At 38.2% G+C, this 16,031-nt stretch overlaps 1 protein-coding gene across 3 annotated transcripts in view; it reads left to right on the plus strand.

Moving 5' to 3' along the window:
- The window catches only part of LOC139949438 (gamma-aminobutyric acid type B receptor subunit 2-like), a 34,653-nt gene extending 19,898 nt beyond the window's left edge, over nucleotides 1-14,755 (plus strand). The window contains exons 8-19 of one of the 3 annotated variants that reach the window (XM_071947768.1): nucleotides 1,176-1,329; nucleotides 2,180-2,274; nucleotides 3,125-3,188; nucleotides 4,525-4,617; nucleotides 5,278-5,428; nucleotides 6,317-6,449; nucleotides 7,517-7,624; nucleotides 8,627-8,749; nucleotides 9,150-9,333; nucleotides 10,079-10,227; nucleotides 11,541-11,690; nucleotides 12,204-14,754. In XM_071947768.1, the coding sequence (XP_071803869.1) occupies nucleotides 1,176-1,329; nucleotides 2,180-2,274; nucleotides 3,125-3,188; nucleotides 4,525-4,617; nucleotides 5,278-5,428; nucleotides 6,317-6,449; nucleotides 7,517-7,624; nucleotides 8,627-8,749; nucleotides 9,150-9,333; nucleotides 10,079-10,227; nucleotides 11,541-11,690; nucleotides 12,204-12,317 (1,518 nt within the window). In that variant the 3' untranslated portion in view covers nucleotides 12,318-14,754. Of the gene's footprint in view, nucleotides 1-1,175; nucleotides 1,330-2,179; nucleotides 2,275-3,124; nucleotides 3,189-4,524; nucleotides 4,618-5,277; nucleotides 5,429-6,316; nucleotides 6,450-7,516; nucleotides 7,625-8,626; nucleotides 8,750-9,149; nucleotides 9,334-10,078; nucleotides 10,228-11,540; nucleotides 11,691-12,203 lie in introns of all 3 variants that reach the window. The other 2 variants (XM_071947767.1, XM_071947769.1) reach the window with 2 other exon arrangements.
- Nucleotides 14,756-16,031: the final 1,276 nt, after the last annotated feature.

Consider the following 16,031-nt stretch of genomic DNA (forward strand, 5'->3'; position numbering starts at 1 on the left):
TTTCTGCACGTTTCGCGGTGTCATGACATGTGTTTAAAAAAAATCCGTAATTCTCGCTATAGAGACTGTTTTCTCAAAAAGTAAAGCATTTTATGGAATAATATTTCAAGGGAAGTCTTTCACCATTACCTTCTGTAAACCCTGTAAATTATTTGTAAATCTGTGAACTTTTTATTATTTTTCTGTACCGAAAGTGTATAATGGCTTTATAAAAAGGTCTTGTTGTTCTTTTTGAAGATCAAGTTTTTGGCCCGGACATCCCTACTCACTGTGAATGAAGATGTATCTAATTAAATTTACCTGTAGAATTTTCAGCTTCATTAATACTTGTCAAGTTTTTGAGAAAAAAAGTGAAAAATCACAGAGCAATGTTTTCAGGACAGTCTCATAAATCCGTTGTACCTCATCAACTAATAGCTTAAATTGGTCATCGAAGTTGGGAGATAACAATAAAAGAAAAAATACCCTTGTCACATGAAGTTGTGTGCTTTCAGGTGCTTGATTTCCAAATATATGAGGTCTTAAAATCAAATTCGTAGACAATTATTTCTCTCTTGAAAGCTGCATTACTTCAGAGAGGGAGCCGTTTCTCACAATGTTTTATACTATCAGTAGCTCCCTGTTACTCGTTACCAAGTAAGGTTTTATGCTATAATTACTTTGAGTAATTACCAATAGTATCCACTGCCTGCCTTTAAAGATCATGAGGACAGAATTTAATGGTACAACAATGGGCCCAGATTGATGACAACTGCCTTCTTAAAGGCACAGGACATGTTTGGTTATTGTCAAAGACCCGTACTCTCACTTGGTGTATGTATCTCAACATATGCACAAAAAAACAAACCTGGGAAAACTTCAGCTCAAATGGTCATCGATTTTGCAAGAGAGTAATGGAAGAAACAAACACCATTACTTTGTTTGCCTTCAGATGCATTTAAATGCTTCAGCTGAAGTCGTTTATAATTTGAGTGAGAAATTAACTCTTTCTCAAAAACTACATTTATTTACCTTAGAGTGAGCCTCTATTCACAGTATTTTATATTATCAACAACTCTCCATTGCTTGTTGCCAAGTAAGGTTTTATGCTAACAATTATTTTGAATAATTACCAATAGTGTCCAGTGCCTTTAAGCTTGTAACTTTTTTTTCCAATTTGACAATTTTACTTTAAGACAACCAGTGGTTTCCTACAGAAGTTCAAAGAGATTGCAGGAACTGATGATGTGGAATCGCTATCAGGTCACACACACATGACTCTGGGATATGACACTGTATGGGCAGCAGCACTAACTCTACATCGAGCCCAAGCTCGCCTACAAGAATTAGGTACGCCAACAGATTATTCAGATTGTGGCAAGCTGGTTTTAAAGACACTGGACACTATTGGTAATTGATCAAAGACCATTCTTCGCACTTGGTGTATCACAACATATGCATAAAATAATGAACCTGTGAAAATTGGAGCTCAATCGGTCATCAAAGTTGAAAGTTGAAAGATAATGAAAGAAAAAACACCATTGTCACACGAAGTTGTCAATTCTTTCAAATGCTTGATTGCGTGACCTCGATTTCTAAATCTGAGGTCTCAAAATCAAATTCATGGAAATTTACTCTTTCTACGTTACCTCAAAGGGAGCCGTTTCTCACATTGTTTTATACCATCAGCAGCTTACCAAATAAGGTTTTACGCTTATTATTATTATTTTGAGTAATTACCAATAGTTTCCACTGCCTTTAAAGTAGGGTCATTATAAAGATTAATTTTTGTCCACTAAAGGCTGGTATGAGGCAAAATTCCGGTAATGTACTGATTTTGTACAGATAATTCTTAACTCACTAAGTTCTCAATATATCTCGAATACAAACTAAGGCTAATTAACCTAGTGAGCACAAAAACATTGTCTTTCATCAGAAACTTTCATTTGAAAATATTCCACATAGAAATTTGTACCCGGTTTTACCCAAAGTAAACATTTTTTGCCATGGCGATATGGTAAACTTTGTCGATTCTGCACCAAAACCACTTGTACATTAGGTCAAATTATCAAGAAAGATACAATAAAAGTCACAATGTTTTATACTATCAACATCTCTCCATTGCTTGTTACTAACTAAGTTTTTATGCTAATATATATTTTGAGTAATTACCAAACGTGTCCTGTGTTGTTGATTTCAGATCCTGCATTGACTCTGAAGGACTTCTCATACGACGGCAGTACTGTGAAGATATTCTTTCAGATCCTAAGTAACTTGACATTTGAAGGCGTCTCGGTAAGTTTTATGTTGGTGTCCTTCACGATGGTTGCCTAATGGAGGGAAATGGGATCAAAATCATCAGACAAAAACACAACAAAGAGCACCATTTTGCATAATATTATGTCACTTAATTGCAGTTTTTCTGTGAGATCTGGACCAAAAGCTCAACTCACAAAATTCTCAATTTGTGTCAAAGTTGGCTAATAAAGCAGCACTTGTAAGGAAGAAGGAAATTGTCTTCATAAGTTCAATCTGTATTATTTTAAACTATTAAATAATCCTCCAAAATTGGACCCCATTCTGAGAATTTCACCATGCCAGCATAAAGGGGTTTTTTTTTCTTCAAATTTTAACCCAAACTTGACTTCACAAAATTCTCAATATATCTCGAAATATGGCTAATTTGCAGGGTATGCACACATAAAATATCATTTGATGCCATAAAATCACCCACAAAAGTTTGACCCAAAATGAAAAATGTGCTCTAAAACAGTAGTCCTTTCTGTATCATTTACTAAATTTTTGTCCTGCAAATTGTTTTGTTGTTGTTGCTGTGGCTCTTTGGTTTTGGTTTTCATTTGTGGCTTTCCATGGTTTCCCAACCTCGGGTGGCTCAGGCAGTTACGCCACAATACAAAGGCTCGATGTTGTATTTCTTATGTATTTAATATGCAGACAACACATTTGTGTTTTTATACATAGAGTAATACATGTACTTGTATACGTACTGCTATGTTCTTTGCATAATTTTTTTCCCCAGGCATGTGCCATGGCTTATTATTGTCCTTGGTTTTCCCGCTGTATTTTGTAGTGTCCCTTTGTGTTATGCTTTATGAAAATGATTAAAAAAATCTTTTTTTTTTAGGGACCTGTAAAATTCACCTCATCCGGGGACAGGCTTGGTCTTCTTCTGCTTCGACAACTACAAGGTATAACTATTTTGGTTTTAAAGGCAGTGGACACTATTGGTAATTACTCAAAATAATTATCTGCATAAAACCTTACCTGGTAACGAGTAATGGGGAGAGGTTGACAGTATAAAACATTGTGAGAAACGGCTCCCTCTGAAGTGACGTAGTTTTCGAAGAAGAAGTCATTTCTCACCATGTTTTATTCCATAAACCTCTCCCCATTACTCGTTACCAAGGAAGGTTTTATGCTAATAACTATTTTGAGTAATTTCCCATTAGTGTTCACTGCCTTTAAAGCCATTATACACTTTTGGCACAGAAAAAAAAAAAAAAGTTCACAGATTTTCAAATAACTTACAGGGTTTACAGAAGGTAATGGTGAAAGACTTCTCTTGAAATACTATTCCATGTAATGCTTTACTTTTCAAGAAAACATAAAACAATTATCAAATCTCGTTGTCGAGAATTGCGGATTTATTTTAAACACATGTCATGACACGGTCGAAACGTGCGGAAACAAGGGTGGGTTTTCCCCGTTATTTTCTCCCGACTCCGATGAACGGTGATGAGCCTAAATTTTCACAGGTTTGTTATTTTTTATATCAGTTGTGATACACGAAGTGTGGGCCTTTGGATAATACTGTTTACCGAAAGCGTCCAATGGCTTTAAATGCCTTTAAAAAAAACAGCAGTTTGAGACAGTGGTGACACTTGCCTCACACAAGACCCCCTAACTGCTTTTCTTCTACTTTTAATGTTCATTTTATTTTCCACAGTGTCATCAAATAAAACACATTATCACTCAAGAGCGATCAGTTTAAAGAATACAATACAGGAAAGATACATCAAGATCAAAATTTATATGATACCAGAGAGATCCATTTTAGAAGCAGAGCTTGTAGGCAATTTGTGGTGGTAGACATTTTCACTGTGAATGTTATAGTATACAAATTAATATTGACGGCTTCGAGTGCTATGGTTAAAACTATGACTCCCTCGGTGATACCCGGTCCCTCGACGACGACCCGAGTTCGCCTCGGCCGAGGGAAAATAGAACCTGAATGTTACAATCCACTGACGACGCGAATACAGACTACGAAAGCTTTTACTGTGCTGCATGAAGTGTCATGTTATCTGTAACGGTTGCAGACTATTAATTTATCATCCTCGTACACGCAACAGCAACTGGGTACTGCACGCTGTGTGCTAGTCTTCGGACTTGCGCACAGCAAACCGATGCATTGTCACACGGCTGTCGTCTAGTATAACTAAGACATATCATGTGACACGCTCTAAACCAATGAAAAGGCAGAATATTGGTAAGGGGTATTATAATTGTTGCTATCCAATACAGCTGGTAAACGTGTACCCATCGGTCTACTAGACCCAACCATCGGATCGGGAGAAGACATCATCTGGGATGGATACCAACCAATTATCTGGAAAGGTAATCTCAATTCATTTATTTGTTGTTTTCATTTATTTATGAGGTATGGCCTAATTAAAACCTTCCATGTTTCAATCGCAGCTGCATTTAAAAGGCTAAATCAAAATGCCAATATAATAATAATTATAATTTTGGGGGCTAATCATCCTTACTCGCAGTTAAGAGCTGAATTGGAAGGACGCAACATATTCGAGAAGCAGGCATGCAAGGGCGCCTTTGGCTGCCAGCCACATTAACCCATTATGACCACAGAGCACAGCCAGAGATTGAAAGTGTTTGATTTTTCCCGAGGGAGGAAAACCGGATAGTCTGGAAAACCCTTGTGGCACAGCAGAGAATCAACACACACCTCAACTCACATATAGCCCTGCCCAGGAATCAAACCGGGGTCACCTTGGTTAGAGTTGAGCGCTTTACGCACACGCCAACCTTTACGCACAAGCCAACCATATCACACCGTTTCTCAGAACCAACCCTCTTTCCGTAAAGAGTTTTAGACACGGTTGTAGGCACATACTTACTACTAGCGCCTACTATAGTTTATTCTTATTAAGAATTGTATCTGTATTAACACAAATTTTTGCGCCATCAAGCCTTCCCAATCTCGGACGTTCTGTGACTACACTGTTAAGTTAAAAATGCTTGTTTTATCTTTAACAGGTGGAGCGCCCCCTATTGACTTCATAATAGCAAAGGATGATTATCGCACTATCCATTTCCCAGTGTTTATAACCGGCACCGCCTTTGCAGTGTTGGGAATAATCTTGGCTAGCTGCTTTCTAGCATTCAACGTCTACTTCAGAAAGATGCGGTAAGACGAGAGGCATTAAAACAAAACTTTAAAAATCTTTTACAAACTTAATGTAGAGGTCTCTTATCCCCCCCCCCCCCCCCAGATTGTCAACCTTTATGTCCCCCTCTAATTTTTTCAACTGCTGAGCTGCCTGCCAGCCCTCTTTGTTTAAACAGCCAATTTAAACCAATTGAAAGGCTGGATTTACCTGTGGATAATTGGCGGGTCTCGCCCTTAATTCATTGAAAGTTTGAAGAGCAAACCCACTGCGGTTCTTTATTTTATTCCCTTTGTACAGAACTTCATAATTATAAACATTGGAGTGAACTCCTGGTTTCTGCTCATGGTTTTAATATTGTCTACTATTTGTCTTTTTTGAATGAAAATTGCTTAGCTTATGCTAATTGCTGGTCTAGATTTGGGTGAGGGGTTGTTATTATAGACTTGTTATAGTTCAGTGATTGTTACAATTTTACTGTTGTTTTAGCATCTTTTTTATGTTCTTAGACTACTTGGCTAATTACTTAGAGTTGTATTTGGCCTTAGCTCATTTTTGTAGTGTATCTGTGTTAAGCTACTTTAGGCGGACTTATACGCTATTTAAGTTTATGTTATTATTAGACCCTATTTTTCTCTTTTTTACCCATGGATGAAAAAGTGTATAGATCTTATGCACATGACGTCATTTCAGTAGGGAGCCCTCACCTAGAGGTCAAAAGGAGGTTGTTCATTGGCCAATCCTGTGTGCCGCATATACGAATCTGTGCGTTTCGATTGTTTCGTCACCATTTTTCCACTAAGATGGCCGCTGGATGACGTCAATGCATAAGGTCTATTCAAACTTAAACTTACTCTTCACTTTTCAAACTTTATTTATTATTATTATTACACCTGTTTTTTATTTAGTGTGATAAAGATGTCAAGTCCAAACATCAACAACCTAATGCTGGTTGGTGGAATGATGGCTTATATCTCCATTGTTCTACTAGGGGTAGACACAGGCATCGCCTCGGAGGAGGTATTCATTGGCACGTGCAAGGTAGATATTCAAAGAGCTATTCATTCATTTCATTTTAAGACATTTATTTCCATTCTAACAGATTAATCAAAGTAACAAAAACAAAGAACAGTGAGAGGAGAATAGACCCTTCCCATGAAATATGTAAATTGCAAATAGCGCGTGCGCACTAACGTTTTGGTTGGCAAAATGAGGGAACATCGCGCTGTTTTTTACACGGCTAATGGGTGCGTGACGCAGACGCGATTGCGCGTCTGCTTAGTGCACAACTCTATGGCGTTTGCCAACCAACAGGGTCTGTACGCATGCGTGAATGTTATTAGCATATTTCAAGGGAAGGGTCCATTGGAAATGAGGCATAACCAGAAAAGCCAAAGCTTGTAGTAGGTATGCCCAGACAAACAGAAACACAAATGGGACTAAAACATGAGTATGGTGAGAGTAGGTACGATATTTAACTAAGACAGAATACACTCTATGTATTAATAAAGTGACTAAAAAGATGCATTCATAAATACCCCCGACAACTTCTCTACTCTTATTGGTGGAGAGCGCGTCAGGTGGGGGTGTTTAAACGGTTGATAATGACCAGCTGGAGCTGTTTATAACTGGCTGGCTTCCGCATGTCTGGCGCACGCGCATAAGATTAGCATGCGAAACACAATTCATAGCTATTAATAACAGCGCGCAATCTATTTCTAAGCGGGCGCGCATCAAACAGGTTCTTCACAAAGTTTTTGAATTTCTTTTTTCAAAACTCAAATTTTCAATTGTCAAAGTGTCTATAATTGTATTTTTTAAACGTTGAAAAAAAGAAAAAAAAAATGGCAAGTAGGAATTGGAATAAAAGAGTAGTGACTCGTTCTTAAACGTCCGTTTAAAGCCTTGCAGGGTCATTGTTGTGTAATAAAGGCTCTCACCTTCAGCTCGGGCCATTATCACACGGCAACGACCCTGCCGGTTTTAAACGGCTGTTTAAGAACTCGTCGCTACCCTTTTATTCCCATATTCAGGAGAACCAATCAGATCGTTGATTGACTCTACACTGGATCCTCTGAACCCCTATAAATAACCTCTCTCTTCTTCAGGCCAAGACATGGTGTCTCTCCATTGGGTTTTCCTTAGCCTTCGGTTCCATGTTCAGCAAGACCTGGAGAGTGCACAAAATATTCACCAACAAAACGGCCATGAAAACGGTAATGTTAAACACATCCCTACTATGAGGGTAATACAACTGCTTGGATCAGTTTTCGATTCATCCATTCAAACCACAATGAAATGGCAGTGAGACTCATGGGCACCACTGATGGGGAAGCAAACTACAAAGTTCTATTCTGGGATTCTCACTTCATAAAATATTAGAAGTGATCTCATTATATCGTCTGCGCAACATTATAATGTCATTACGTTGCAGAGGTCATGAGGTGGCCTTTAAAGACAGTGGACACTATTGGTAATTGTCAAAGACTAGTCTTCTCACTTGGTGTATCTAAACATATGCATAAAAGATCAAACCTGTGAAAATTTGAGCTCAAATGGTCGTCGAAGTTGCGAGATATGAATGAAGTAAACAAACACCCTTGTCGCGCGAACTTGTCTGCTTTTATATGGTTGATTTCGAGACCTCAAATTATAAACTTGAGGTCTCGAAATCAAATTCATTGAAAATTACTTCTTTCTCAAAAACTACGTCACTTCAGAGGGAGCTGTTTCTCACAATGTTTTATACTATCGACCTCTCCCCATTATTCTTTACCAAGAAAGGTTTTATGCCAATAATTATTTTTAGTAATTACCAATAGTGTCCACTGCCTTTAAGAGAAAATCAAGTTTTTTGAATTTTTTTTAGTCTCTATGTATTTGGACTGCAAATGCATGCATCATTCATTATACCGAGTAATAATCCTCAAATGGTTTTTTTAGGTGAACAACTTTTTATAAAATCTAAGTAAAAGTTGGCGTGCTGCCCAACAGTAAGCACTTTTTTGTTCTGAACATTAGCAAGCCTTTTCGTGGGCTTACTGTTATCAGCGCTATGAAATGGAAGTCGTATGGTAGGCACAAAATCGCCCTTTAAGCAGCTCTTTGAAATTGAGCCAAGTTGATGCTGGAAGTCAAAGTCAGAACAGTGTTAAAGTTCCCTGGATTTGATGATGAAAAATCTTTATACTTTGACCTTTTTTTTTCTTTTCTGGTAGGTCTTGAAAGATGCACGGTTAATGACCTCAGTCGCTACACTTGTCCTTCTAGATGTTGTCATCTTGATCTTGTGGGAAATATTTGATCCAGTGACTGCAGAGAAACGGCTTGGGGAAAAAGTGGTGAGAGTTTTAAAAGTTAAATGGGGAAGATCGAGTTGCATAATATTGTTATTTGTATTATTTTTTATTCGGCACGCCAAAAAAGTAGAAACAAAATACAGAAAGAGCAAACCAATACAAAAAGCCAATACAGCACAAGCCTTGGAATAAAAAAAGTTATCTTATAAGTAACTGACTCGAAAGCCACCAACTCTGATGCCACTGGCATACTTAATGAAACCGAAGTACTTTTTATTCAAATCGTTTTCAAGAGCAACACTGGTGTAAGATACTTCACTATTGGTGTTCTGTTTTTTGGGTGGCACAATTTTTTTAAGCTAACAATTAAAAGTGTTTACCACAAGGGTCCAGTGCCTTTATGGTCATCATTTGTTCATAATGTTTTATTTTTGTTTGAAAGTTTGATGAAGAAAATGATGACATTGTTTACACACCAATCCACACGATGTGCCAGTCAGCCAATCTGATCTACTGGATTGGGGCCTTCTACGTCATCAATGGTCTACTTCTAGTATTTGGAGCTTTCCTAGCCTGGGAGACCAGAAAAGTATCCATCCCTGCACTCAACGACTCCAAATACATTGGTTAGTTTAACATACCCAACCTATTCTTATGTACAACAATCGTCAAAAGGTGGCGCCCTTGTCATAACATGTAAAGCTTGAAACATGTCATGAGTCCTAAATGAAATACACACAATAGAGTCGAGTCCAGAATAACACTGTTTCTCACACAGTCTTTGATATAATCTGCCAGCATCTTTGCCCTTTTGCAAACTGAAAATGGCCTTGCCTCTCATAGGCCGAAGGCAAAGGCCTTTATCGCACGGCAACGACCCTGCAAGGTTTTAAACGGCAGTTTAAGAATGAGTTACTACTCTTTTTTTCCCATTCATAAATGCCTTTTTGGTTAAAGGCGATATTAAGTAAAAATAAACGGCTCCAGCTGGTCATTATCAACTGGCTGAGGTATTTATGAAAACATGTTTATTAAAAATAAGGGATATTAAAATGTCCTTGTGGCAAGTAGAGGGAGGCCTGCTGGAATGGAGTACATTTATTTGTATGTTTAGTGCGGACATAATAGAGAAATCAAATCTAATCTAATCTATCTTTTACCAAACTTGTATATTTGTAATGCCCAAAATGAGCTTTAATAGTTTTAATTGCATGTATAGTTCTCATATTTTAAAAATCCATCAGGGGTGCTGCTTTTTGTTGTTGTCTCTCCTATGTGTTTGTAGTTTCTTTATCGTTCATATTTTCTGTACTTTCCATTTAACTTTTGAAATTAATAAATGAAATAAAATCTATCTTCTTATTCTTGTAGGTATTTGTGTTTACAACATTCTGATTTTATCTTTCATCGGTGCCCCAGTCTCCTTCATCCTGGAAGACCCAAACATCCACTTTGCATTAATCGCAACCCTCATCTGGCTGGCAACTACACTCACACTGTGTGTGGTGTTTGGACCAAAGGTAATTATAAGGCCTGCAAACAGGCATATATACAAGGTGCAATTACCTTTAAAGACACAGGAAACCCATGGTAATTGTAGCCTTGCTCAAGGCAGTCGAATTATTCACTCCGAAAAAAGACCGCCGTTGTATAAAAACCCACCCGTATTCACTGTGCTTAACATCGCACGACACGATGCCCCCGTACACTATCCGCATGCGGAGGCCGTCAGGCCGACAGCCTTGTAGGGTCTGTGTTGAAGCCACTGACCTCATTACTATAATAAGCGAAGAGTTCCCACGGTCAGCTCATTACCATAATGCCCGCGAAAGACGAGACATGTTTACATCACACACGAACATGATAGGGTCCAAAGGTCGTGATAAGGGAAGTGCGTGATTGGACGTCAAAATGAATAATTCATTTGCTTCCCATCCTGTGTCGTCTGCAATTGGTCAGACGAAAGATTGTTAATATTCATGAGCTGCATACAAGCATATCCTAGAGCCCCCCCAATTTTTTCCACTTGTGGGAATTTTTCAATACAACACATTAAACCCGGAAGTTACAGACCCGACAAGGCTGTCGGCCTGACGGCCTTCGCATGCGATAAGTGGTACGAGTGCGGATGGCGGGTCATGCGGTGTGATCGCATGCACCACGCACAGGGTATACGGGTGGGTTTACAGCGGCGTCTTTTCGGAGCGAATAATGCGACTGCCTTGAGCAAGGCTATGGTAATTGTCAAAGACCAGTTTTCTCACTTGGTGTATCTCAACATATGCATAAAATAACAAACCTGTGAGATTTTGAACTCAATTGGTCGTCTAAGCTAGTTGCGCGATAATATGGAAGAAAAATACCCTTGTCACACGAAGTTGTGTGCTTTCAGGTGCTTGATTTCAGGACCTCAAAATCTAACTCTGAGGTCTTGAAATCAAATTCGTGGAAAATTACTTCTTTATCGAAAACTACTTCACTTCAGAGGGAGCAGTTTATCACAATGTTTTATACTGTCAACAACTCCCCAGTACTTGTTACCAAGTAAGGTTTTATGCTAATAATTATTTTGAGTAATTACCAATTGTGTCCAATTAAAAATTAAAAACTAGATTGAAGTTGATAAAAAAGTGGTTCGTTATAATTTGTTTTTACCATTACAAACTTCTGTATTTGCTGTAGCAATGCAAAGTTTGTGCATTCAAATCCCACACGAGTTATTTGCTTGTGGATTTTTTCCACAGAACTCGAGAAAGTACTAATTACAAAGTGCCTAATACACATCGTTGTAAGGGTGAAAACAAATCTTTTTCTTAATTTGTTTTTTTCCCAGATAAAAATGAGAAATGATATTCGACCCGCCCAGAACACAATGGTTTCAGCAGTGACACATGATATGCAGAGTAGGGCTGCAGTAGACTCGCAAAAAGAGATTAACCTTCTCCGTCAGGAACTTAAGATTCTGAGGAAGAGATGTAAAGAGGTATTGATATTTAAATATTAAAAGTCATTTATAAAAGATGATTAACAAATAATCATCATCATCATCATCATCAACACAGCCGTCCTCCCGAGGTAGGTGCCAGAGATAGCTTCCCAACCATAGGTCTCTGTTCCTTGCTAGGTGTCCTGGGGTCGATTTCACAAAGAGTTAGGGCTAGTCCTATGAGATATACAAATTGCATGGATAGTCCTAAGTTAGGACAAGTAACTGGTCCTATATCGAGATAAGACTAGTCCCAACTCTTTGTGAAATCCACCCCTGTTTTTGCCACAGATAGTATGTCAGCCTCTTCACAGAAGTGCTTGATGTCTTCCAGCCATCGTTTCCCTGGTCTTCCTCTGGGTCTGGTAACTGCAATGTGTTTTTCTTGAAGTAATTGGGTGTATCGGCCACTGCCCATTCTGATCACATGCCCATAATACTTGAGTTTTGTTTTTCCAAAATTTCTGTAAGGATATTGACAGAAAACTTGTTTTCCTTTTTCTTTTACAGGGTTCAGAGGAATTGAGAGAAGAAAGTATGGCCGCATGCTCATCAGCCACCACTGCTTCTGAAGCTGTGGAAAAAACATCAAAACTTGCACCGGATTCGAAAAATGACAAATAGTTGGGTCAATAAACAAGCCCCTACAACCGGGGCTTGATCCTTTGCAAAGGGCAACAGAGACAATTGACTTGATGCCTTTTGAAACTGTTCCAGCACAAAGTGAAGTTTGCCTTACAGAGGTGCCCTTATACCAAGTAAAAAAAAAAAACACAAGCGTACTATTACTTGGGTGGGATCCAACCCACAACCGTTCCAATTCTAGAGGAGTGTCATACCTACTAGACCACTGAGATTGCCAGGTAGCTAGAGATAGTTCGAATCCTATGTTAAATAGCAGAAGACACTGCAAATGATTTAATAGATGTTAAATTTGCATCGGAGATAAAGAATTTTTTGGGGGGTTTTACCCATATACACCAATGTTTTTTTTTATAGCACTGTATACTCGGTACTTTCCTGATTGCTGTGAAAAAAATTACAGGCATATAACTCGGGTGGGATGCCGCTTACCAGAATATCTGATAGGTGTTGTGCCATCCAGCTCATTTTGCTAGGCAGCAAATTGTCGAGAAATGTTTTCTGCTGATACAGTTCTTAGTAAGATCATACACACAGCCCAATTTTACGGTGCCGCTTAAAGGCAGTGGACACTATTGGTAGTTAGTCAAAATAGTTGTTAGCATAAAACCTTACTTCGTAACAAGTAATGGGGAGAGATTGGTGGTATAAAACATTGTGAGAAACAGCTCCCTCTGAAGTGACATAGTTTTCGAGAAGGAACAAATTTTCCACGAATTTGATTTTGAGACCTCAAGTTTAGAATTTGAGGTCTCGAAATCAAGCATCTAAAAGCACACAACTTTGTGTTAAAAGGGTGTTTTTTCTTTCATAGATATCTCGTTACTCCGACAACCAATCGAGTTCAAAATTTCACAGGTTTGTTATTTTATGCATATATTGAAATAGACAAAGTGTAAAGACTAGTCTTTGACAATTATCAAAAGTGTCAACTGTCTTTAAGCATAACAAATCACCACCTAAATATTCTTACCAGAAAGGTTTGTGAGACCAAATACTTTTGGTAGCCTTATTCTTGGAAGCATGCTTTGGTTTTGCTTAGCTATTTTTGTGCTTTAGTATGCAGCCCTACAAAAGTGGACCCCATGCAGGTTGAAAGTTAGCAATTATCTATGCCTGTGCTTAAGTTAATTGTGTAGGGCCAGGCTAGAAGATTGATAATTCATCAGTAAAAGTTTGAAGGGTGAATTAATGAGTAGTTGGTGTCATTCCGTATTTATGTTGTTTTTATCATTGTCTTAAAGGCACTGGACACTATTCTCACTTGGTGTATTCCAACATAGAAATAACAAATCTGTGAAAACCTGGGCTAATTGATCATCTAAAGTTGCAAGAGAATAAGACAGGAAAACACTCTTGTTGTATTACTTGGTGTGCTTTCAGATGCATAATAAAATGCTTCAGCTGAAGTCTTTTATTGCTTGAGTGACAAATTACCCCTTTCTAAAAAACTACGTTACTTCATGGAGGGAGCCGTTTCTCACATGGTTTATACTAAGCTCTGCATTGCTCGGTACCAAGTAATTTTCTTATGCTTACAATTATTTTGGGTAATTAAAAATAGTGTCCAGTGCCTATTAATTTCATGAAACACATACCTGGTGGTTGAGGGAAGAATTTTGATGCGTAGAAATGATATTATGTCTACCAAGGGTGAGCAGTGCAAGGACATGACCCTGGTCCAAGGGGAACTTACACAAGCCTCTGATGAGGGGTTTAGGTGCATCAGGACTGTTGGATTTTAGGTTTCTTCTTTTGTGGAGTAGAAACTGTGATAGTGTTGATTTAGCCGACTTGGTTACACTCCCTCACAAATATTTTAATTTAGTATCAGATAGTTTTCATTACGTAATGTCAAAGGTCACATGACCTGCATTTTTTGCAGCTCCTTTGCACAGTGTGTGTATTTATTGTCTACAATCCCACTCGATCTACACCATTAAAAACCAGTGTTCTGAAGAATGATTTATGGTTAGAAAAATAATGCTTAAAAACCACAAGATCTTGTTCCATGAAGTAAGTGAAATGTTATGTTCATAATGGTCATCGCATGTTATTTAATTTTAAGTTGGTATTTTTGTATCACGTACTTTAGTAGGGTTTCTGTAATTAAAAAGAATAGATTAAAAACACTGTTATTATGGGTGTCGATATTATCCACAAAAAAAAGAGAAAACTGCGCACATTTTGTTAACTAAAATGAATTTCGACCCCTCGAGAACCTTCACAAAGATTTAAAACCAAAAGCAGAGCAAAGCAACACATTGGACCCCATGACCCCTGTCGCTTCTGATTGGTTTGACATTTTGCTAACCTTAAAGGCAGTGGACACTATTGGTAATTACTCAAAATAATTATTAGCATAAAACCTTACATGGTAATGAGTAATGGGGAGAGGTTGATAGTATAACACATTGTGAGAAACGGCTCCCTCTGAAGTAACGTGTAGTTTTCGAAAAAGAAGTAATTTTCCACAAATTTGATTTCGAGACCTCAGATTTAGAATTTGGGGTCTCGCACAAGCATCTGAAAGCATACAACTTCGTGTGTCAAGAGTGTTTTTTCTTTTCATTTTTATCTCGCAACTTCGATGAGCAATTGAGCTCAAATTTTCACAGGTTTGTTAGTTTATGCATATGTTGAGATACACCAAGTAAGAAGACTAGTCTTTGACAATTACCAATAGTGTCCAGTGTTTTTAAAGTCAAGCTTATAAAGAAACACATAAGCAACCGGAACCGCAAAAAATTGTTCGCCACTCGCGTTTGTGGTCTCCCGTTCCAGTCGCTCGGGACCGCGGCTCCACGAAGCTGTCCAAGCCACGAAGGCCTTGGCAGAAGGCTAGTTTGACCGTGGATAAAAGGTACACCCTGTACGGCATGTGTTCACGATGACGTAGGCGGAACTGCGCCGAATACAACATATTGTGTGCGAGCTATAACATGGAGTCAATGGCTTGACACCTCAGAGTTTGCCGAAAAAAATTGCCAGGAATTCACCTTGTTGGATGTCACCTTTGGTAACGCAAGGATACCTTCTGAGAAGTTGTGAGTACATAGACGGCGTAAACACCGTTTAGAATTGTAAACAGATCATTAAAAATGTGGACTTAGTGTGATTTCCTATTTGAATAAGGGGGTATAACGTTTAGATCGGGACGTATGCATGGAGTCGGTGACAACAATTGGCTAGAAATTTTGCTGATCGAATAATCTACTCGTTATTGCAGCCCACCTGTTTGTGCCCAAGGTGAATCCTTTGCTTGATCTTTTCGTCTATAGCCAACCTTGTTACGTTAATGGCTCTCTTGTAACGTCGGTCTCATCACAGTCGCCATTACACTGTGATGAGATCGATGTAGAGCAATTAACAGCAGAGCTTGATTTGAGTTTGCATCTTCACATGAATATCAAAAAATACGTCAGCCAAATCTGAGAGGTTAACCTATGCCAATTTTCAGAATATTATTCGTTGACTTTTTTGTACCAGAATGTGTTTGAAACAATTTGTTGCAAATTCAGGCACAATTTGATAGGTACACAAGGTTATTAAAGCATTTTAGAGTAACATTTGTTGCAAATTCAGGCAAAATGTGATGGGTACACAAGGCTTATAGCTTTTTAGAGCAAAATTTGTTTTCAAATTCAGGCAAAATTTGATAGGTAACCAAAACTATTACAGTATGATTATAGCATT

Source organism: Asterias amurensis, chromosome 17 (assembly GCF_032118995.1).
Source record: "Asterias amurensis chromosome 17, ASM3211899v1".
Classification (NCBI taxonomy): domain Eukaryota; kingdom Metazoa; phylum Echinodermata; class Asteroidea; order Forcipulatida; family Asteriidae; genus Asterias; species Asterias amurensis.